The 23210-nt window shown below is 30.9% G+C and overlaps 2 protein-coding genes and 1 long non-coding RNA gene across 4 annotated transcripts; 1 reads left to right on the forward strand and 2 right to left on the reverse strand.

Moving 5' to 3' along the window:
* Positions 1-5752: 5752 nt before the first annotated feature.
* LOC139498960 (uncharacterized) lies at positions 5753-11195 on the reverse strand. The gene is made up of 4 exons (XM_071287553.1): positions 11084-11195; positions 9719-10354; positions 8876-9155; positions 5753-8012 (listed from the first exon to the last, which is right to left on the reverse strand). The coding sequence occupies exons 1-4, from the start codon at positions 11129-11131 to the stop codon at positions 7672-7674; spliced, it is 1305 nt and encodes a 434-aa protein (XP_071143654.1). The 5' UTR covers positions 11132-11195; the 3' UTR covers positions 5753-7671.
* Positions 11196-12051: 856 nt separating this feature from the next.
* Positions 12052-17928, reverse strand: LOC139497788 (uncharacterized). Its single transcript, XM_071286021.1, has 5 exons — positions 17891-17928; positions 14505-14710; positions 13957-14085; positions 12697-12804; positions 12052-12162 (listed from the first exon to the last, which is right to left on the reverse strand). Exons 2-5 carry the CDS (start codon positions 14538-14540, stop codon positions 12052-12054), a joined length of 384 nt encoding a protein of 127 aa, XP_071142122.1. The 5' UTR covers positions 14541-14710; positions 17891-17928.
* LOC139498961 (uncharacterized) lies at positions 15364-17331 on the forward strand. Of its 2 annotated transcripts, XR_011658058.1 has the most exons (3): positions 15364-15999; positions 16568-16636; positions 17159-17331. It is a non-coding gene; the product is annotated as an uncharacterized lncRNA (long non-coding RNA). The 2 variants fall into 2 exon arrangements; XR_011658057.1 differs by lacking the exon at positions 15364-15999 and having other exon boundaries at positions 16066-16636.
* Positions 17929-23210: the final 5282 nt, after the last annotated feature.

Raw genomic sequence — 23210 nt, forward strand, 5'->3', positions numbered from 1 at the left:
TATTTTATATACTAAAAATGATTTTGAAAATTGAAGATTTAAATCATTTTTAATTATTCATACATATATTATTATTAATATAAGTAAGAAAAAACAATCACATGATACACAGAAAATATTAGATGAAAACCATAAAAAGACAAAAAAAATATCAATGCCCATGCATAATTGATTTACCGTTCGATTAAACTGATGTTTTGTTATCTTTTTTATATGCCACGCCGATATTCGACAGGTTTACTGTTTTTATGAATTTTGTGATTATGTGTGTATGTGTATTTGTGTTGATTAGTATGTTCTTTTAATGAACAATTCTGCAAAAGCAACAGACTTATAAATCATCTATTATTCTGAGAAAGAGAGGAAGATGTCAAGTTACAAATTCTAACTCATCAAAGGGAATTATAGAAATAAGAATTGAAATGGGGAATGTGTCAAAGAGATAACAACCCGACCATAGAACAGACAACAGTAGAAGGTCACCAATAGGTCTCCAATGCAGCGAGAAATTCCCGCACCCGGAGGCGTCATACAGCTGCCCTCTTAACAAATATATATACTAGTTCAGTAATAATGAACGCCATACTAAACTCCAAATTGTACACAAGAAACTAAATTTAAAAATAATACAAGACTAACAAAGGCCAGAGGCTCCTGACTTGGGACAGGCGCAAAAAAGCGGCGGGGTTAAACATGTTTATGAGATCTCAACCCTCCATATCGACTTTATCATGTAGATAGAACTAGTATAATAACACAGATTACCAATGGTTTGTTAATCCGAAGAAGTTTCTTTTCTTCTTTTTAATAACACTGAGCATGTGATTTAATCATATATATCAGTCCTGATTTTATTCCCGTTTTTATTTGAAAATTTAGATAATGTGTTCTTTTTTTTTTAACGTGTTTATATGAAATTTTGCTTCATTTGAAAACAAAACAAAATAAGTCGTCAAATACAAATGTAGTGTAGTGGTGTACAAATAGTAACAATTTAAATACCTGACCGAATACTGAAATATCAGTCCTATAAACGCATAAAATATGTTGTCGATACGAAAAAAACTTTAGAATTGTGGTATTCACAAAAATAAATAAAAACCCGGATATAATAAAATAATAATTAATGTTCTGTATGCCACTACGCAATTGCCAAGTCTAGTACGATAACTTTGTTCAGAAAACGAATAATGATGTTGTACTTTTCTACGTCAGATGGTTACTGAATATTTCAACATTGAACAAAGCACAACAAAATCTAGTCATAATCCATCAACGTACTCATTAAATCATTTAGCACATACATTTACTTACAACTTTTCGTCCAATCAAATTGCTTAAATTTGCCTTTTCTTGCATAGTACATATTTTTTCCGTGTACTTGGTAACTACGCATGAAGGACCACAAGGGTAAGATTTCATTGTATCGTAATCAAGATATTGAAATAAAAATTGCTACTCAGTTTGGCTATTTTGAAGAAAAAAAAATGTGTTCAAAATTAAACTAAATAGTTTGTAAATAGTTTCCAAATTAATTTTTAAACATCTGTAAATAATTTTCAAATTAATTTTTAAACATCCCACTATTTAATCTTTGGATCTAAAAATGTTTTTGACAATTAAAAGTTTCTTTCAAGAGTAACAAATATAGTTATTTATAACTTGATTAGAGTACAATGCCATCTAAAATTGGAATCATTTATCTTCCATGTAATTACTTTGTACCAAAAAGTAGAGTAAACCATGAAACCTTGTGAAGGGAAATTAAAGCAACATAGGCGGATCCAGGGGGGGGGGGGGGGGCTGGCGGGCCCGGGCCCCCCCTTTCGTGGGAAAAATTTGGTTGATTATATAGGGAATCATTGAAGCATGACTGGAGCGGGGCCCCCCTTAGGTCAGTCAGCCCCCCCCCCCCCCCCCCCCCTTTAGGAAAAGTTCTGGATCCGCCACTGAGCAATGTGATCATGTGATCCATTGATGCTATTTCGTCATGAATTGATTGATTAATGGTTGCTTAATGTCCAGTGACAGATATTTCATGCACGTAAACTATTCACTAGACTGCCTATGGGTACATACCAGGGGCAGATCCATCCATTTTAAAAGGATTTTTTTGGGTTCCAACCCAAAATTAAGGGGGAGGGGTCCAACTGTATGTTCTTAATATTCAAAACATTGATCATCCCCCAAAAAAGGCGTTTTCCAGCGCCCTCTTTTTGGATCTACCACTGCAAACTATCTATATGTTTCAAAATTTATCATGTAAAGTAAAACACAGCTTTATACAAATATATCAATAAACATACCTACACCAGCAACTACAATCTTTTCATTTTGGAGTCAAATCTTACAATGATAATAGAGATTTACAAAACTACGTAAATGAGCTACACCTAGTCAGCCAAAACATATCAATAGACTAATTACAGGATTACTCAAGTTGTAAATATGTGCTAAATTGGACAGTGTGTAGAAAGGTATATACTATGAAAATAAGAGCTTGAGGCAGGCCCCTCGCTCTAATATTCATAGTATATACTTTTACACTAACCGATACTTACATAATATACAAAAATATAAAATTTCTTAAAATTAAATTTATCACATATATGGTCGATAGCATGTTAAACCAAATATGCAACCTGACTGAACATGTCATTAATTTAAAATTTAACGTATTCGACATTAATAGTTTTTATTTTTTTCTGGTTTTTGCTATAGCCCATTTACTTCTGTATATTAGCCAAGTTATCACCAAATAGTATGGGCTTTTTTATGAACAATTTTATTTAAGAATTGAATGCTTCTTTTTGTAAATTTATTGGGGTGTAAAAGCGTTGACCGAAGTACATTGTGTATGAAGCGCGGAAGCCTGTGCACTTTATTGTTGGAGCACGTGTTATCATGAGTGAAAAGTTGTATTGAGCATTGCAACTGCTTACAGAATAACACGTGATGTGCAGTTAGCCAATCAGAATAAAATATTATAATGAAACATACATCTAATGTAATTATATGCAAGTATGCCTCTTTAAAAAAAAAATAGTTAACCTTGCCTTGACCCAAAGTAACATGCTGTATCAATGGGTAGAATCAAGTTCATAGATGCTCTTGAACAGCTTATAAACAAGCACCAATACGGGTGCCAGAAGTGGAGGAGGATCTGTAGATCCTTCTTTTTTGCAATGACATTGTCAGTTTATGACTTATGAATTTGAATGTACTTTTGGTATATTAAGATCCGCTTACACTGGTTTCACATTAACCGTTAATATCAAAAGGAAGTCATAGAGTTACAAGTACCGTAAAGTTAACAGTACTTTGACTATACAAAATTTGATTTAGGCAACTCGACGAAGCATGAATTTCTTTATGACCTTATGTTTGAGTTATACCCTTTACTCACCTAACCAATCATCAATTAAGACTGATTACTTGACTAACATTGTCACCGAACCAGTGTAATTCAATGTTAAAAGGGGTCTTACTTCATATCTGTCTAAAATTAATAATTCATAATATATGCATGTGGCAGAGTAGTTCACAGTCTTGTCAGTCATTGTCAATCTGTCTTCTACTGTATTATTATAAACAATACATCGTATATAGATCAATTCATACATTTTGCCATTTTGGTATTGTGCTTTGGTTATTTTTTGTATTCTTGTGTTTCATTTTTATTCAGAGTGTCTATATGCCATTTTTGTTTTTCTTTGTTGATATTTTTGTTTTGTTTTTTTGAGATTTAGATTATAACACAATATTGATTGTTGTACCCTAGTAAGTGAGAATTTAAGCTAGCTACAAAACCAGGGTTAACTCGCAATTTCTACATAAAAAATATGCATGCATGATGTCAGGAATATGACAGTTGTCCATTTTTTTTTTACGTTTTTGAGTTTTTGGTTTTGCTATTTAATAACTTAAAGGGACTTTAAATTTCCGTTTTGAATCTTTTTTTCTCGGTGCTTGATGTTTAAAATGTTTTATTATTTTTTCCATTTTATTGGATCTTTCGAAGATATCATATCTATACTACGGTACGTCAGTTGGAAAAACATATCAAACACATAGTAAAGAGCATTAAAAACCATAATTTTTAGAAGTTGTGAATTTATTTTAAGATACTTTTACGACCAATCCCTGTCTGTTTGTTAAGGGAAACTGCACAAAATCCAACAAGCTCTTAATTGTACACTTTAAGATTTTAATATCAATTAGGAATCAATTAAATAATATCTTTTTTTCTTGAGTTGTCTTTTCTTTGTTGATTAATAAGATTTGGACATCGGTAAAATATTATATGAAATAGCAATGGCGGTTCCTTCATCTGCAAATTCATTTACAGTTGGCAATAGAATTTAAAAAATATCAAATGGAGCAACTGAGATCACATCTAGTTTTTGGTAGGGTTGGTGTTGCTTAGTCTTTAGTTTTCTATGTTGTGTATTGTCTACTATTATTTGTCTGTTTGTCTTTTTCTTTTTTAGCCTGGGCAGTGTGATTTATTTTCGATCTATGAGTTTGAATGTCTTTATGCATCATTTGCCACTCTTAAAACTACCCTGCATTTCCAGCTTCGATCTGCATGTCACTTATCACTTATTGTAGTAAATAAAAAAGTTCAAGAACGGAATTAATCAATAACAAATGTATTGATTTAAACAAATACTACATTTTTGTATTTTTCTGCTTAATACGATTTTGATAAGTCGCGGGTTTTTTCCTAATACAATTCATGGTAGGTATATTAACACATTTCTAATAGACACCTTTTCAGTTCCGTCAAAAACTCTGGTTTTAGTGAACAGCATTCGTGCATCGTCACTTCCATTCCAATGTTGAGCGAGTGGTTGGAAAATTACAATACTGTTTTGCACGATCTTTTCGGCAAACTAAATTCTCATAATTGACAATCAGCACTGCTGTCATTGGGAAATTGTGATTAAGTACTTACAAAACAAAAATTATGTCTAGTTTACCCTGTACAATGACGATCACTAAGACGCTTGATGAACGTTAATAGTGCAGGAATACAGGCGATCCCCTCTACCTGGTAAATGACGTCACAAAGGCGCACCTAATTGACGAGTTTTTTCCGGTGACGGATGAACTCGAAAGTGGTCTATTGTATCAAACATTTATACTGGCAAAGAACCATAACTCAACTTTTATGGTCAAAGTTTCATCAACTATTGGTAAATGCTGAATAAAGTACGAAGAAGAAAACGTGATTGAGGATCCAAATTCCGAAACGTTTTGCCAAAAACTGTTACAAGTTGGCATGCTTCGTTTGTTGCAATTCAATTGACATTCTAAAATATTTACAAAATATTTATTGAAACTTAACTTGACTTTTTTTGCAGTGCCCCTTTATGCATACAGTGCATATAGAAATAAATTTTAAAAAGGTTGAGCGTAAAAGTAAAAAAAAATCCGTTAAGTCTTTCGATGAATTGTCTTGGCAAGAGAGTCCAAAATAAAAAAGGAAAATCCAAGAATGTCCTTTTTAGAGGTCGAAATTTGCTGTTTTGGCGAATATACCGAATTTTGCAAATTCATATGCTAAAACTCTGCTTTTGATAGGTATTTTTTGTAAAAAAAAAAGTGTTAGAAGAAATTTCTTCTCTGGCAAAGGGAACACATGGAAAAATAACACCATTAATATGACAATTTTATTGGATATATATATTAAATTTACATGAATTTCATATTTTACAAAACATTTCAATCACAATGAATTGAAGAAACAGTAACCTTTAAATTAATAAAATGGAAAGCAATAATTTATTCCATACATTTTGTTCATAAAAAATTCCCGTCTCTTTGGAAGAAATTTCTTCCAACAAATTAAAAACATTATTTCGTTTTCAATAGGGTATACAATAATAGTTAATACACTCAGGTGCTAACTTCATTTTGTATCCTCTCTCAAGTTGGAAGAAATTTCTTCCAACAAATATAGAAACATAATATATTTACAAATTATTTTCAATTTGTTCAACATAGATAGTTCACTTCATTTGATGTTCCTCCTTGGAAGAAATTTCTTCCAAGTATTTACAGCCACAAGAAAAAAAATCATTTTATTTTGTTCTAATAATTTTTTGTCACTGATACTGGTTGGAAGAAATTTCTTCCAAGTAATTACAGATACAAGAAAAAAATATCATTTTATTTTGTTCTAATTTTTTGTCACTGATACTGGTTGGAAGAAATTTCTTCCAAGTATTTACAGCCACAGGAAAAAAAAATCATTTTATTTTATTCTAATAAATTTTTGTCACTCAGGTTGGAAGAAATTTCTTCCAAGTATTTACAGCCACAAGAAAAAAAATCATTTTATTTTGTTATAATAATTTTTTGTCACTGATACTGGTTGGAAGAAATTTCATCCATGTAATTACAGGCACAAGAAAAAAAATCATTTTATTTTGTTCTAATATTTTTTTGTCACTGATACTGGTTGGAAGAAATTTCTTCCAAGTATTTACAGCCACAGGAAAAAAAAATCATTTCATTTTATTCTAATAAATTTTTGTCACTCAGGTTGGAAGAAATTTCTTCCAAGTATTTACAGCCACAGGAAAAAAAAATCATTTTATTTTATTCTAATAAATTTTTATCACTCAGGTTGGAAGAAATTTCTTCTAAGTATTTACAGCCACAAGAAAAAAAATCATTTTATTTTGTTATAATAATTTTTTGTCACTGATACTGGTTGGAAGAAATTTCTTCCAAGTATTTACACTTTACAGCCCTTAGATTTTGATTTTTTTTTCTACTACAATTTGCCACTGATAATTTTAGGAAAAAATTTACAGCCATATGGAAAAATAAGTTTATTTTGTTAAAAAAAGTATCATCAAATTATTCAAAATTTGTTCCAACAAATATAGAAATATGTAATATGTTATAAAAGAGGGACGAAAGATACCAAAGCGACAGTCAAACTCATAAATCTAAAACAATTATTGTTCATTTGTTCAACACAGATAGTTCAATTCATTTAAAGTTACTCCTTGGAAGAAATTTCTTCCAATTACTTTTACAAAAGTAAGAAATTTTCCTTAAATTTAAAAAAAGATAATCTTTCCACTGCTGCATTTTCTCTTATTTAATTTAGCTAAAAAAAAAATTGTCTAAGTATGAAATGTTATTCAACTTCCTTTTATTTAAATGCTCTATCACGTCTTGAAAGAAATTTCTTAAGAAATTCATAAAAAATAGCCAAAAGAAAATAAATGAGAACAATTTCCAGCACTGTTTGGAAGAAATTATCACCTTTATTACAGAAAGGCATTGCATTTTACAGTTTTACATGTATTGTCGGACGGACGAACGGAGCCATAGACCAGAAAACATAATGCCCCTCTACTATCGTAGGTGGGGCATAAAAAGATATTATTTACTTACAAATCATGATCAACTTTTATTGCAACAAAAGTAAGTCATTTAAGATTGTTGAAGAAATTTAGTAAAAATGAAGTACATTAAAAACAAGTATTACATACATGATACTATGTGTCTATGAACTCATGTTAGACTTGTTGAAAGCTGAAGTAAATTCAATTAATTATAACTGGCTAGCACATACATCTTACATTTTTTAACATAGAGGGTTGGAGACTAAGAGAAAGTGATATAACAAAAAAGAAACTAATTGTTACATTATGCACTACAACCACTAACCAGACTCCTTAACATCACCATGCTATTAGCCGGTTTTGCACATTGTGCAACACAGCAATTAATTTCTCCAATAATAACAGACTTAACGGGACTATGTAAAGTCATTTCAAGATGTAATCTGATCAATTCATTGAACACAGATAATAATTCTACAATAGATAAATGCATTGCAATACAATATCCACAAAAAAATATAATAAGTTCAAAAATCAAAAGTAGTTCCAAGAAATTTTTTAGTTTGTCTCCTCCTTCAGTTCTCTGGTAATAGTACACATAAGAATGTACTATGTTTCTGGTTCTTTGTTGCCTTTTCTTTTTATCTGAAAAAAGTAAAGTACCACAGAATTATTTTCTCTGGCCAAAAAAAGATGTATCAAAAGCATGAATTTAGCTAATACCAAAATTCAAAAATACAAATTTTTTTTTAAACTTATATGATCAGTCCTCTTTTGTTCAGCTAATGGATCGAATCTTTAATAACACAGTCATGAAACCAAGCATAACCTACCGAATTAGACGATTTATGGGATTTGTAATAACATAAGCAACATCTGGAGCAGGATCAGCTTACCCTTTCGGAGCACCTGAGATCACCCCTAGTTTTAGGTTGTCAGTTTATTTTCAATCTATGAGTTTGACTGTCCCTCTGGTATCTTTTGTGCCTCTTTTGTACAATAACAACAACTGTAGATTTCGAGGGTTATCAATTTACATGAATTTTGTTTGTAAATGTAGAATGTATTGGGTAAACCTGCATTTTAGGTGTCCAATAAAGTGTGAATTTGCATTAGGGACCAGTTTCTTTGAAGTATCATTACAAAAGTTTTCTATGGTGAGTAAATGACAGTATAGAGGACATCTATTGAGGGATCGAACTCAACCAGATGGCTGCAGTTCAGTCTCTCAAAATATTAAGTAAAAGTTGATTGTAAGAAAGAATGAACAGCTGCGCCATGAATGCATGATATGTCCGTTGTCTTGTGTGAAAGTTTTAAGCAATAATCATAAATAGTTTCTTCGAAAGTTATAAGCAATAACCATATATTGTTTTTGAGATACGGAGGGACATTTGAAACCCCCCCTCTTTTTTTTCTTCAAAAAAACTAAATATCACTAAAATAAAATTTAAACGGGCATATAAAAATCAGATTATAATATAAAATTAAAGAAAGAATAGACCTACCAGAATGTTTTGCATTAACATTTGTCTTTCTTTGAGCTGCTCTTGTTTTTCCACTTCTTTTTGATTTAGAAAGGTTTTTCCTTTGCTGAAGTGTTGGTTTCTTTCCACCATTTTTGTTAACTTTAGCAGCACTGTTTTTCTTGGTTTTATCCTTACTGGAGGTTTTTTGTGATTTTTTCTTCCCAGATGAGTCTGGTGGGCCATTTTGGGTTGTTGATCTCCGTCTTACTTGTGAATTTGGGTTTGTCTTTTTCTTTTTCTTTTCTTCTGGCATTTCCACCTAACACAAAAAATAAAAAACATGTTTGTTTAATAATTAAAATGTTTGCAATCATTTAATTGATAGTTAACTATATAATAGGCATCACCATTTAGAATGCTTTTTTCTCTAATTTTTGTGCTTTTTTCATTTTTCCTGACTGGTGTGAGAAAAATATTTCTCCTCAGTAGTGAAAAATCAGTTCTCGGCAAATGATCAGTCAAAATTTAATTATGACATCATGAAAAAGGTGAACTTGCCTGATGACGTCGCATATAAAGAACTCAAATTTCTGAAAATCTTTGAAAAAGAATGATTAATGTTATCAGAGAAACAGATTCCGACACTATAATTTGTGTATTACGATATTTCTCCACTCTTGACAGTTAAATTTAATTATTTAAAATGCTTGGCAAGCCTCACGCTTTAAATAATAAAATTTAACTGTCTCAAGTGGAGAAATATTGTAATACACTTGTTGCAGTGTAGGAATCTATATATATTGCACTTTTTCTTGTTATCTTTGTTATCAATGGTTACCTTCTATTTATCCACAATGTTTAAGAATTTAAAATGAGACTTACCTCTGGGTCATCTATTTCCCGATCTACCATTTCCTGTATTTCTTGCGGCAGTAGGTATTCTTCTTGAGAATGGAGTGTGCTCTTTGGTAGGAGAGGTAATAACCACCTGGCATCTTTTTTTGCATATAATATTTGCTTATTTTCATTCTCTGATGTTTCTCTCAAAAAAGTAATGTATCTTTTCCACCATCTATATTGAGTATTTTGAAGTATGTCCGAAAATAAATATTTACTCCTTTCTATGTTTTTCTCCAATGCATCAAAATTAAATTTTTTATTAAAGTTATCAGGAACTGATATTGAAGGAATGCCAGGTGGAATTTTCTTTAACAGTGTGTTTTTCAATTGTTTCCATGGACGATGATTGTTTCCTTTATATTGAACACATATTTTCCCAGTTGCATCCAAAGAAAATTTAAAATGTAATGGAACTGTGTGACCTTTAATTGGATTGATGTGCTTCTCCAACCATCCTTTTATATCATACAATCCACCTGTCTGCTTTGAATTAGGAAGCAAATCAATCAATCCTACCAGAGTTTCTGCTTCTGTTTTCCTGAGTTTTTCTGAAACGCGACTAAATGCCGCATCAATGTCTTCATGGGTATGACCCACATACAAAAAACTAAGATGGACCTGCAATGAGAAAGTTACATATATATTAGATAATTTACAATTCTCTTAAATAAAGTAATAAAACATGGCAATATTTTGTATACTAGTATATCCATGTATAAAAATAAATGTCATTATGAATAGAAAATAATGATGGGATATTATGGGAATGCCAACAATCTGACCATTTCATGTAATTTCATACCTGATATAAGACAACAAGCAAAATCATAGCTGTTGTCACCTGCCTAGTTTTGTTTATATTCATTTATTGTATTTCATCAGCAAACCCGGAAACAAGCTTTTTTCGCTCTCAGATTTTGATCTGTATTGAACATTTATCCACATTTCAGTTTATGGCTGCCACTGTTTGTAGTTTTGTCAGTCAGATATGTTTTACATGTTTCTTTTTGGCAATTTTTAACATTAACCTAGCGGTTGAACAAAATAAACATCACTGTCAAAAATAATAAAGAAGAAAATAAGTTTTGTGATTGTTTTGGAATATTATTTGCTCCTAAAATTATGGAAAATTAATGTAGGGCTTTTGTCATTGGGAATGTGTCTGAATACCGTACCTTGTGGAAGTCTTGAAATATACATGTGTTACTGATGTGCTTCATTTGTAAAGTTTATCTCTTTATACTCAAAAGAGGGAAAAAAGATACCCGAGGACAGTCAAACTTATAAATCGAAAATAAACTTACAACGCCATGAAAATGAAATGAAAGATTTAACCTTATATCTCACCTCTTTGAAGACATTTGTTCTGACCAGCAGCTCACAAAAAGCAAGCATATATCTGTTTTTATTTTCACGAAAACAGTTATCCGCTTGGATGTATAATACATCTGGTAAAAATGAATTCTGCAAAAGAAAGATGAAATTTTATGCTATTTTAAATAGTTATTAAAACTATGAATAAGTTAACCTCGCTTAAAGTAACAGCAGCCAAACAACAGTAAATCAAATAAAAATATTAATGTTTTTAATACTTAAGTTGTTAAATAAATTGTCCTGTAACTGTTAGGAATCAGAATCACATGTTAAATTTCTTTTCCATATATATACATTATTAAACCTCTAAATTCATTATTAAAACAACACCTTAGAAGAAAATATAGGATCCCATTTACTCCATCCTACAGAAATTAATTTCACTGATAAAATTTATCATGTGACACTGAGGCAAACAGAAATACATGTTACAATGATGCTAGTCTGTAATCTTGGATGACCATTGCTTTAACTCATAAAGATGTGAAATGAGAGATGCATATTTGAAACAAACATTTTATAGCTGACTATGCGGTATGGGTTTTGCTCATTGTTAAAGGCCGTACAGTGACCTATAGTTGTTTAAAATGTCTGTGTCATTTTGGTCTTTTGTGGATAGTTGTCACATAAGCAATCATGCCACATATTCTTTTTTATATTAACAAGTTATTCATCCTTTTATTTGATACTCTAAGGGATTTATTTAATATATACAACTATGCGTATTCAAGGATACTGGAACCATAAAATCTAGGTAACAAAAATCAAAATGATATACTATTTGTATCTGCCAAAGGATCAAAAAAATTGTGATAAACTTAAATGCACGGGCATCTTATATGTCTGTATATCTTAGTGTTATCTGCATGTATATATCACTCATTAAATCTATTTTTTTAACTTTTGATTATTTATTTTTTCTTGTACACATTAACTAAATGTTATACCTGTTCTTCTGAATGTTCTATGTAATCCTGATTTATGTGACTCTCTTTCCTTGGTGTAGATGAGAAATAAGGTCTTATTATCCTTGTATTGAAAGTTAAATCATTCTGAAATGAGAAAGGACGAGCTGGCCTGAATTTTATAATTAGAAAAACATGGATATTGTTTAGAGATTTGGATAAATGAACCAATTTATACAATTCTTAGACAGAGGGTTAAACATCTTTTATTGCATGAAGCTAATACATGGAGATCAATATTCAATGGAAGGGGTGTCAAATTACAGTAAGAAAAAAAATAGCAGGGCCAGTTTTCCATTGTTATTTTGAGCCAAATTTAACATTTTCATATGGTATCCTGACCCAAGGGTAATCAAAATACCAATTTGTACATCATTCAGATTTTCTTATAAGAAACCTTGTCTGTTACCTGTAAATGAGGCACTTGCTTTAAAATACAGCCTACAGGTACATATGTTAACACTTTTGTTGGTGTATAGTGCATGTACTCTACTTAATATAAAATGATGTGTCTGCAAGTTGTATTTAGGAATCAGAATGCACTGTATTTAAGCAAACAAAAAACAAAACATTGTACATAATTTGTTCATATAGAGAGTCAAATGTATATAAATACCTTACCTGATCTTCATTATCAGAAAAACTGAATGGATCTTTTGAATTCAGACTGGATAATATTCTAACTTTATTTGGTGGATGATCTCTGTCAAATTCTTCATGTTCAAATGTCTATTTAATGAGAAAAACACTCAAACATATTATTAAGATAAGGAGGACTCTTCAAGCTCATAACTACTGTAAATTCAGAAATTATTGCAATGTTTTTATAAAATTTACGAACCAGATGCTCCGCAGGGCGCAGCTTTATACGACCGCAGAGGTTGAACCCTGAACAGTTGGGGCAAGTATGGACACAACATTCAAGCTGGATTCAGCTCTAAATTTGGATTGTGATTAAATAGTTGACACTGCATAGGTTTCTGACACAGAATGAATGTGGTCTAATGAACTTAAAATATTTGTTTTGCCTTTGAGCAATCCACTATGCTTTTCAATATTAATCCTCTCAAAAAAATGTTTGAAGAAATTTTCTTTTTATTTATGAAATCTGAAATGAGAAAAATTTAACCCCCCCCCCCCCTTTTTATTTCACTTCCCCCTTTCCCTTTTCCCAAAACTGATCTCAATTCAAATTTCTAATGAAGTTTGCAACAATAACTACTCATTTAAATACATCATAAAATATTAAAATGTAAAAAAAGCGCTTGTTTTAGATTATATATTCATTGGGGAAGGGTCGTAAGGGGGTCCTCTTCCTATGATATACATGTATAAATATATACACAGACTTACCTCTAATATACACAATTTTTGGGAGAAAATTAGTTATATCAATGGGGTGCAAAACCATGAAGGTATTTTAAAAATATATAAAAAAAAAAAATTTGCAGAAATTTATATATCAATAGATCACAAACTTTCATGTTCAGTTAAATTTATCACATATATAAGTTTGAAGCTAAGAAACATCTAAATGATTTATGATGTCCCTATAGGCTATGAAATATGAAATTTCAACTATGGGTAGGATTTTTTGCATTAATATTCAATATTAAAATTGGACCCTTTTATTTACACACCTCCAGTCAGATGTCTGTACCCAAATTTGTATGTTCAGATCGACCCGATTGAAAATTTAAATTTAAAAAAAAATGATAAAAAAATGATTCAATAAGATTTTTCACTTATTTACACATGTTAAATATTACTATCCCTTAATTCACATCTGATTGTTTCTTTCATAAATGAAACCTATTAAAGGAGTTTCAGGATATCATCACAGATATATTTACTTCCATCAAATGTATAAAAATACTTAACCTGATCTTCCTTTTCAGAAAAACTGAATGGATCTTTTGAATTCAGACTGCATAATATTCTAACTTTCTTTGGTCGCTTCAAAGTTGGTAAATTTTCATCTCGGTCATATTCTTCATGTTCACATGCCGACTATTTAATGAAAAAAAAATCCAAAAAATTATTGAGATTAGTAAAACACTTAGAAAATGTCAGTATAAAATATTCTTTTTTTTACATTTTTCATTTAAACATGTCTCCTTAAAAGGCTTATATTTAAGCTCAGTCATTTTTTCAGTGAGAACTCATAATATTTTTCATCATTTATAAAAAATCTCTGATTATAATAGATTTTTTTTATTATAATAGATTTTTTTTATTATAATAGATTTTTTCTATCTTTTACAACTTTAAAAGTTCAATGCAGTACCTTAACTGTTGTTAGAATATTGTATATATGTAAGCTTAAAATTGTTTCTATTGAGATACATTATATCCTATTTAGGTCATCAATAATTTGTCCACTAATAATTTGATTTTAAAGCTTGCATGTCCAAATTTAAATTTCTTACCATTAAGCCATTGGAAACAGTTCGATCTAAAGACATTCCAAGACAATCTTCTGTCTCATCAAATAATGTCACATTTAAGTCTTGAATAAGGAATTGCAATGATGTTCCCAATTCTCCTACAACTGACAATGAGCTGTCAAGCCTCAATGATGTTCCCAATTCATGTTCAATGGAGTTTTCAGTATTCAATGATGTTCCAAGCTCACTCCCGTATGAGAATATTAGGAGGATTCCGCTTAAAAATAGCAGGAACCCAGGCGGAATCCACCTAAAAATTAAGACTTATAGACGGAATTAAGGCGGACATGGAATATTGAAAAAAATCCGCCTGAAGTATCAAAGACCTTAGGCGAAATATTTACTACTTTCCTGTTGAGTTAACAGGATTTCTTTAGTAAAAGAAATATCATAGACGGAATGCTGGACTTAGTATATTTGTTCAAGTTTGTTAGGAGGAAATTGGACTTAAAAGATTTTGTTCAAATTTATCTGGCGGGAATTGTACTTAGAAATTTTTTCTTACTTTTGAGGCAGAATTGTTCTTTTAATTTTTTTTTCAAATGAAAATGTATCATTACTGATGAGAGAGTGCATGGTGATTATTTGGGCCATAAAGCCAGTATTTGTACCCCCCTGAAATCCAACATATTTAATAATTTTATATTTAAAGAGTCTTAAAGATGGCATATTAAATTCAATTAAATTTAAATTGTGATAGCATTGTTAGGTAATTTATAACTTTATGTTATGTGTTGCTATTTATATACATTTAAACATATAAAAAGTGACTAGAATACAATTATACTAATATTTCACTAACAGTATTTAAGACAATAATTTGTTTTTGAATTTTCCAACATAGGAATTGCAGGTTAAAATTAATCTATTTTCAAGTACAATTAATTATTAAGTGTATCTCTATTTAATTAAGTTATAATCATGATAATACACAAATAGTATTTCCATGCAGTCTCTTTCTTATCAGTTAGTGATAGAAATGTTATGTAAGTCCCCCATCTGTTTTCCATTTGCCTCTGTGAAATGGACAGGAAATGATATGTACACACTCAAGAGTTGGGGCCTTATGAAGGAGACCACATTGCTTTGTACATTTCTCTTAAATTGCTACAGTCCAAAATATAAAAATAATATATAAAAATTGGTGAATATTATTTATTTATTATTATATTTATCAAATATTTAAGATTTAGGTAATTAATAGTATGATTAGGGAAACATTTCAAGGAATCAAACAACTCCCAAAATAACCCCAACACTCAGGTCAGATTCAAAATTTGAACTTGCAGACATTACAAGAAAAGATGTCTTATTTATCTTGACCAAAATATGAATTTTACCATGGATGTAGAGTTGTGGACTAAAAAGAGCCAAAGTATTCTATTAACATTAAAAAGTGCAGATGTATTCTTCTGATGACATGACTATTGGATTTGTGAAGATTTATGTTTTCATATATTTTGGATTGAATCTTCTGGTAAGTTGAAATTATGAATATAAGTATTTCAACCTTTTTGAATATTATGAAACTGCTATTTCCTTCAAATAACTTGTGACATATATATATAAGTACCATGTAGGATCAAGAAAATAACTATATAAGACCATACAATTTTTGCATAATTACATCATGTACATAATTACTGTGGTATTGTGTATGACACAAGACTTATATCTTTAAGACAATCTCTTTTATATGATATTATTTAATAGTTAAGTTTTGGCAAAATTGGAGATCTGTTGTATGACTGTAATAATTAAATATGTATAATAGACATCTATTCCGAAAAATCAAAAAGTGTTATCTTTTAAAATTTAGTACATATGTACTCAATTATCATGATTATGGATCAAATTTAAGATTTTTAAAATGGCAAGACAAACATTTTGTACATGTAAATGCGGGCCTATGATGTTAAAGTAAAATAAAAGACCAATACTACATGTACTAATCAAAGTAAAGAATAACCTATACACTTCATGCACAGAATATGTAATAATTATTTTGTTTAATTGTAATGAGACAATTTTTTTTTATATTTCAGAACTGGTGAAACAAAAGAAAATTGTTTTCTGATAGGACTGAAGAATGGACACATTCAATCAGACTTGGAGTAAGTAGTTTTATATGAAAGAAATCCTTATGAATGCTTTTTAAGTAACTTTTGCACATATTGGACTTTTAAAACATTTTGAAAAAAATCAAAAGTTGTAAAACCATCTGTTATATTTTTTTGATATAAACATGACATATATCTTTAAAATTAGCAAATTGAAAACAGGGGTTACAGCCCACAGGTCTTATTTTATTGAGAAAATCCCCAAAACAGGTCATAGTAAATTCATTATAATTATCTGCCCTTGATTTTACAAGGATTTTTTTCTTAAAATATAATTACTCTTTAAAACATGCTTAACATCTTATTAATCATAGTTTAATCTTATAATTTCAAGTTTTAGATGTTTCTGTTGTACAATGTATATTGAATGATATATGGTAAAAATAGTAAATTCAAGTCAATATGTCAAAATGAAGGAAAACCCCACCTACTTAGGCAGCTCACAATTTACCTGTATAATATATTTAGTTAAAACAATAATGCATGGTAATTTTAATTATGTCCTCTTTTTTTCAGGTTATGTTACTGCTTGGTGCACAAAACACAACAGATCCATGCAAGATGGTCATATCAATGATGCTGTTACAGAGCAAATCAGTTATGCACGAAATAAATTCAGGAACTTGTGATAATAATTTATATTCAAAGAACACTGAAAAAACCTTAAAAATATGACTAATAACTGAAAATGAAGAAATTGTGAAGAACTAAAAATGTCAAAATTATACATACATGTATAACAATTTGTAGTTGCTTAAATAAATTCGATCAAGTTTGATAACATTTTTTGCATTTTATTGTATGAAGGCCTAGTTTTTCTTCGCAAGAAGGCATGGCAGTGGTAAAAACCTGAATCTTTGGAATGAAAAAATTCTTTCATTGAAGACAGAATTTTTTCATATTCTTAAGGCGGATTTTTTTTCATATTCTAAGGCGGATTTTTTTTCGAAGGCGGATATATTTTCCGTTTCATTAGGCGGATATATTTTCCGTCTCTTTAGGCGGATATATTTTCTGTCTCTTTAGGCGGATATATTTTTGAGAAAAACATTTTTCCTTTTAATCAGACGGAAATTTTTCCTCCTAAGACAGGCGGATAAATTTACATATTTCGGCTCTATTCCGCCCGTAACCCGCCTGGAATCCATGTAAGAAAGATTCTTCGTGTAAAAGTGGACTTTAAACGGATTCCCTCTAAAATATCCGCCTGGAATCCGTGTAAAATACGCCTGGATTTTTTCGTACAGGAGCTTACATCTTGTGTATCAGGTTTATATTGTTCCTGCTGTGTAACCAAAAAATATACATGTATATAGATATATTATTCAAGAGGTTTTAAAGAGTCACAAAATGCTTTAACACAAATATCTTACACAATCAGGCAACTCTCCAACTTTAAATAAAAACAGAATATGTGGTATGAGACAATTTTCCATGAGACCAAATGACACAGTAATTTACAACTATAGGTCACTGTTCAGCCTTTAACAATGAACAAAGCCCATACAGCTATAAAAGGCCCTGAAATTCAAACTCAAAAACTTAAATGGCCTAATTTAATATATACAAAATGATAAACAAAACCTAATATGTATCACAGAAACAAACAACAACCACTGAATTACTGACTCCTGGCCTAACTCATCAGAAGGATACAAATAGAAATATATGTAACAATAAAATGCTTCCTGTAACATTGCCTGATTTATAATGACTGATACGACCACAGAGTGAGAGGTCAAATCCTGAACAGCTGGGGCATAGAAAGAGCTTTCCTGCAACAATAAGTTGGTTTACAATAAGTTTCAACTGTAAATTAGGTTGAGGTAAACTTAATTTTAAAAAAGAAAACCAAACATTCAGTGTAATTTTTCATTTGTAGAGGGCATAACTCATTTAGAAAAGAAAGATTTAAAAACAGAATATTGGATGATATTGGAGTTGTTACAAATAAAGATGATGACTTTGTATTGTTTAACGATCCAGAAAAGAGGATAAGTTTATTAGGATGCGCGGCTAATTTAAAATTTCTGTGTACAATGTCAGAGGAATTATTTGTTGATAGTACTTATAAATTTGTCCAAAATATTTCAAACAACTTTATCCCACGCCCGGAATGGAGGAGGAAAGTCAATCATTTAGTTGTTATATATAATATATAAAAATAGATAAAATTGGCGCAATTAGATGATTATTTTATTGGCGCAAATGATACCTACAGTTTTGAAAATAAGGTGGCGCAAAAGAAGTAATGGCGCAATTAAGTTGTGGCGCAATTGAGTTACTTTTTGGCGCAAAAAGATATCGCCTGATATCATTACCCGATTACCTAATCAAAATGTTGTAAAATAAGCTGCACATCAACACACATTAATTAATGACATACAATTATTCTTGAATGAACTGCTAAAAAAATATACCCATTTTTTCAGTTTATGTGTGTATATTGTGAACATACATGAGAACTATAGGGCACTATATTTCAGTGTGAATACATTTAGTAACAGTAGCTAACCTGCCGTGTTGTAAGGGAGGCCGGTGCCTAAGTAAAGATTTAGAACAAGTTCTAATCTTTCCAAAAATTGATATACAACTCTCCTTTACAAAAAAACAAGCACCATGAATCAGTAATTGACTTAAATAATAGGGGAATTTTATTTAAATTTGACAGTTTGGATCAAACCTAGTTGTTTGAAGAAAGAGAAGCTTTACCTAAATGTGGCCTGCAGTGCTTAGGACGGTGACCTGTTCAAGGAAAACACAAATTTAGAAAACATGTTTATAGTTTTCCTACATTGTTATATCATCATGTTGCCTGATCTTTAAAGATGTTTGTGTTATGCTTGTTTTAATTGTATGTCATTTTGTCTTGTACCTTTAATTTGCCCTCCTGCTTCTATCATAGGCGGATCCAGGGGGGGGGGGGGGGCTGGGGGGCCCGGGCCCTCCTTTCGTCGGAAAAATTTGGTTGATTATATAGGGAATCATTGAAGCATGACTGGTCCCTTAGGAAAAGTTCTGGATCCGCCACTGCCTATTCTAACAATATCCATAGTACACAATGTATCAACGTCCTGGACATGCATGAAATATTTGCCTCTGGACATTAAGTAATCAACAATCAATCAATCCATAGTATCATCTATTTTCCGGTGCCGAGCAAAATATAAATATCATCAATTAATCAATGAAAACAGATCGAGATTCTCATTTAAATTGTTAATTTCAGTGCATTTTGAGTCACAGATAGATATTTATAGACTTTTTGGGTTTTGAACTTAAATGAGAGCTCTTTAGAAATATTCGATCATACCTTTTTATGTTAACCACCCATATGCTGACCTGTCGTTTTCTGACGATGTGTATCAGTGGTCTGACGTTACGTGTGTAAAATAAAAATCGGAAACGGAGAGACAGACTAAGTCGGCATGAGTCGCTTTCTCAACAAATATTGACGTAAATACATACAGGAATTTCATAGCTTACCATTTCAACTGTGACAATGTTGATATTAAAAATGAGATTTTACTATAATTTCATTTAAAACCAGCACTGAGTAATCATTGTTGATCCATTTTGAATGTTTCGTTGTTTAAAGAGGTTGGTTAACTGGTTATTTTCGTTCATCGTTTTTGACCTTTTTTATTTCCCATATTTTCGTGTTTTTACCTTTTATTTCTTGTTTTCGCGTGTTTGGCTCGATTTGCGAGCTTCGTGTTTCCCCTTATTTATTTTCCGTGTTTCGTGTCTGTGCTCTTAATTTCTCGTGCATATCCAGCATTTGATTAAAAAGTCAGTGTGTTATAATACCTTCTAAAATTTGTGTAATCTAATAGTTAATTGTAATTCGTGTATGTTGTTATCATTCTACATTTGCAACATGTATTATATCAATGAAGTCCATCAAATTACTTAACCCGAATAATTCAGTCGTTATATTCCACTGATCTACGAAGGCTACATTAACGCCTGAACGTCTTCCTCGATCAAGACCGTCAACCGGAATTTTCACACCGATTTGCAATATGGGAATTTTGATTTAAATTGGCAGCAAAAGAAGGAGGAGTTCCGGATGTTAATTGATGTTAAATGATGTAAACTGATGTTAATTGATGTTAATTAATTATTATCGGATTTGTGTTAATTGAACACACGTGTTTGGTAAGACAATTACAAGAGAGTTGCGCAGACTCATTATCCTGATCGCCGCTGATTGGCTCTCTCTCACAGAGAGCAGGCGACGCGGCCAATGATCACAAGGAGTTCAAGCCCTCGTGTGGGAGAAAATCGGACACGGAAAGGGCTTGAATTATTCGAGTTACAAATTACTATGAATAATATTTTTTGTTCAAATAAGATGCAAGCAGCTAATGCTAAAAGTTGACCCCATGATCTCCATGAACGACTGAGTAATAACTTTTGGTACTTTTTTCCAAGTTAAAGAACATTTACGATTTTATTTCTGGTCGGCTTCGTTTTTTCCCGATTTTTAATTTTTCTTGCAACTTTTGTGCGATTTTTATTTCACTTGTTTCTGTGTTCAGTATCCCCCTTTAACACCCTCCTTTATCCGTTTTCATGAAATTACACCAGAAAATTTAGATATCTGTAACTGTTTGGGAATATTAATCTAAATATATAGAGGTTAGGAGAAGTTCGTAGAAAAAAGGTTTCAACCAAAGATTGAAAATATTGCACCAGGCGGGCGTAATAACGTTTCCGCAATTTTAGCAAAAAAACAAGTTTCACGTTTCCGCAATTTCGTGCATTATACTTTTCCGAAATAAATAGATACCACTTTTCCGCAATTATACCTGTAAACCCTCCCCCCTCCCCCTTTAAAATTTTAATAATGATATATAGTCAAGAAACTGGTATCATTAATTTTTCATGTTCAGTTAATTTAGAATGTCTTTGTAGTGAAATGGAGGATATTTTTATCGACGGAACTTTCAAGTATTATCAAAAGTTTTTTTAAATTTTATCAACTGTTCTCGATACATGGGTGTCAGCAATTACTTTCAACTTGTTTTTGCTCTCATATCCGCAAAGGAATGCTACTTAAATATGAAGGATTTGCTAAATTTTTCTTTTATGAATTGTGATTTGGATGGATAGTTGTCTCATTAGCACTCATACTACATCTTCCTATATCTATGTGCATACTGTAGTTAACACTATGAACATATTAACGGGAGTGGCATACATGCAGTTTGTGAATCGTACATATGGATATACAGAGAGACGTATATATGTCTCCTGTGTATATCAGTCAAATGATTGAATATATTACAGAACTAATTGCAGTATATTTTTATCAGGGTTTCTTATTTAAACGCTCATGCAAGATGTCGTATACTCTAGGACTAGTCTTACTGTTTTTTTCTGCCCCATATTTATGTCCCATTTTTAGGCCCCATTTATGGGCATTATTTTTTCTGGTCTGTGCGTCCGTTCGTTCGTCCGTCTGTGTAGCTTCAGATTAAAGTTGTTGGTCGAGATATTTTTGATGAAGTTAAAATCCAATCAACTTGAAACTTAGTACACATGTTTTATATGATATGATTTTTCTAATTTAAATGCCAAATTAGAGATTTTACCCTATTTTCACGGTCCACTGAACATAGAACATGATCGATAGTGCGGATGGGACATCCATGTACTGGAACAATATCGCTATATTTGGTAAATATACTAATCAACAAAAGTAACGGTACACAAGATTAAAGCCCAATTTATTATGAACTATAATTAAAAGATTAGAAGAATCTGACCAAATTGGAAAGTGAAACAGTATTATGTCATTGTATACCATTAGGGTAAAATCTATTTTTGTGGAAACATGATGACGACCGTCGGCACTTAATTCATTTTGCAGATGAGAAATAAGTATTGAAATATTTGCAAAGACTATCAAAATTTTAAGCAGATATTGTTTAAGTTAAAGATTTAATTGAGTACTAATATCAATTTTTGAATTGCCGGACGATTTTTTGAAATAACAAAATTGCCCTAAAAATTGGCTTATTTCCTTCAAATCAATTGGTTTTGATCTGAGATCTGGGTTTTGATAAGACAATAACACTTTGTAAATATTTGACCAATCAGGCAGTGTATCCAATTTCACTATGTACGGAAAATACATTAACTTGTATTGTTTCTTTTGTTGACTAGTATAGTTTTCTAAAACCCTATATATCAGATATATATACTGTTCTCAGCTTAACTTTAGCAGCGATTTATCATGCAGACAAAGTTCAAGCTGAATCACGGAACTCTTACTTTAAAATTCCGAGTGAAAATTATCTGCATGTACGAAGTAAATGTATATAGGAAATAATCTAATTGCCTATGAAATAATGGTATACTAATTATAGCTCAAAAGCCCCGACATGAAGAATGGGACGGATGTTTGTTAAGACGATTATTTAAGGTAGCACAATACAAAGATTTTTTTACTTTCAATCACTAACCTTTGAAATGCTGTAACTTTCTTATGAATGCATAGAAAATAATAGAAGAGGTATATATACAAAGATAAAAGATTAATCTTTTAAATAAATGCAAT

Source organism: Mytilus edulis, chromosome 12 (assembly GCF_963676685.1).
Source record: "Mytilus edulis chromosome 12, xbMytEdul2.2, whole genome shotgun sequence".
Taxonomy (NCBI): Eukaryota; Metazoa; Mollusca; class Bivalvia; order Mytilida; family Mytilidae; genus Mytilus; species Mytilus edulis.

What these genes read in the sequence shown, in the direction of transcription:
- LOC139498960 (XM_071287553.1), bottom strand. Translation starts at nt 11,131, where the DNA reads ATGCTTGCTTTTTGTGAGCTGCTGGTCAGAACAAATGTCTTCAAAGAG. An exon ending in GAACAAATGTCTTCAAAGAG is followed by an intron (nt 10,355 to 11,083) that starts GTGAGATATAAG and finishes TTCTCATTGCAG; the next exon opens with GTCCATCTTAGTTTTTTGTA. An exon ending in GGGAAATAGATGACCCAGAG is followed by an intron (nt 9,156 to 9,718) that starts GTAAGTCTCATT and finishes TTTTTGTGTTAG; the next exon opens with GTGGAAATGCCAGAAGAAAA.
- LOC139497788 (XM_071286021.1), bottom strand. Translation starts at nt 14,540, where the DNA reads ATGTCTTTAGATCGAACTGTTTCCAATGGCTTAATG. An exon ending in CTGTTTCCAATGGCTTAATG is followed by an intron (nt 14,086 to 14,504) that starts GTAAGAAATTTA and finishes TTCATTAAATAG; the next exon opens with TCGGCATGTGAACATGAAGA. An exon ending in TTTCTGAAAAGGAAGATCAG is followed by an intron (nt 12,805 to 13,956) that starts GTTAAGTATTTT and finishes CTCATTAAATAG; the next exon opens with ACATTTGAACATGAAGAATT.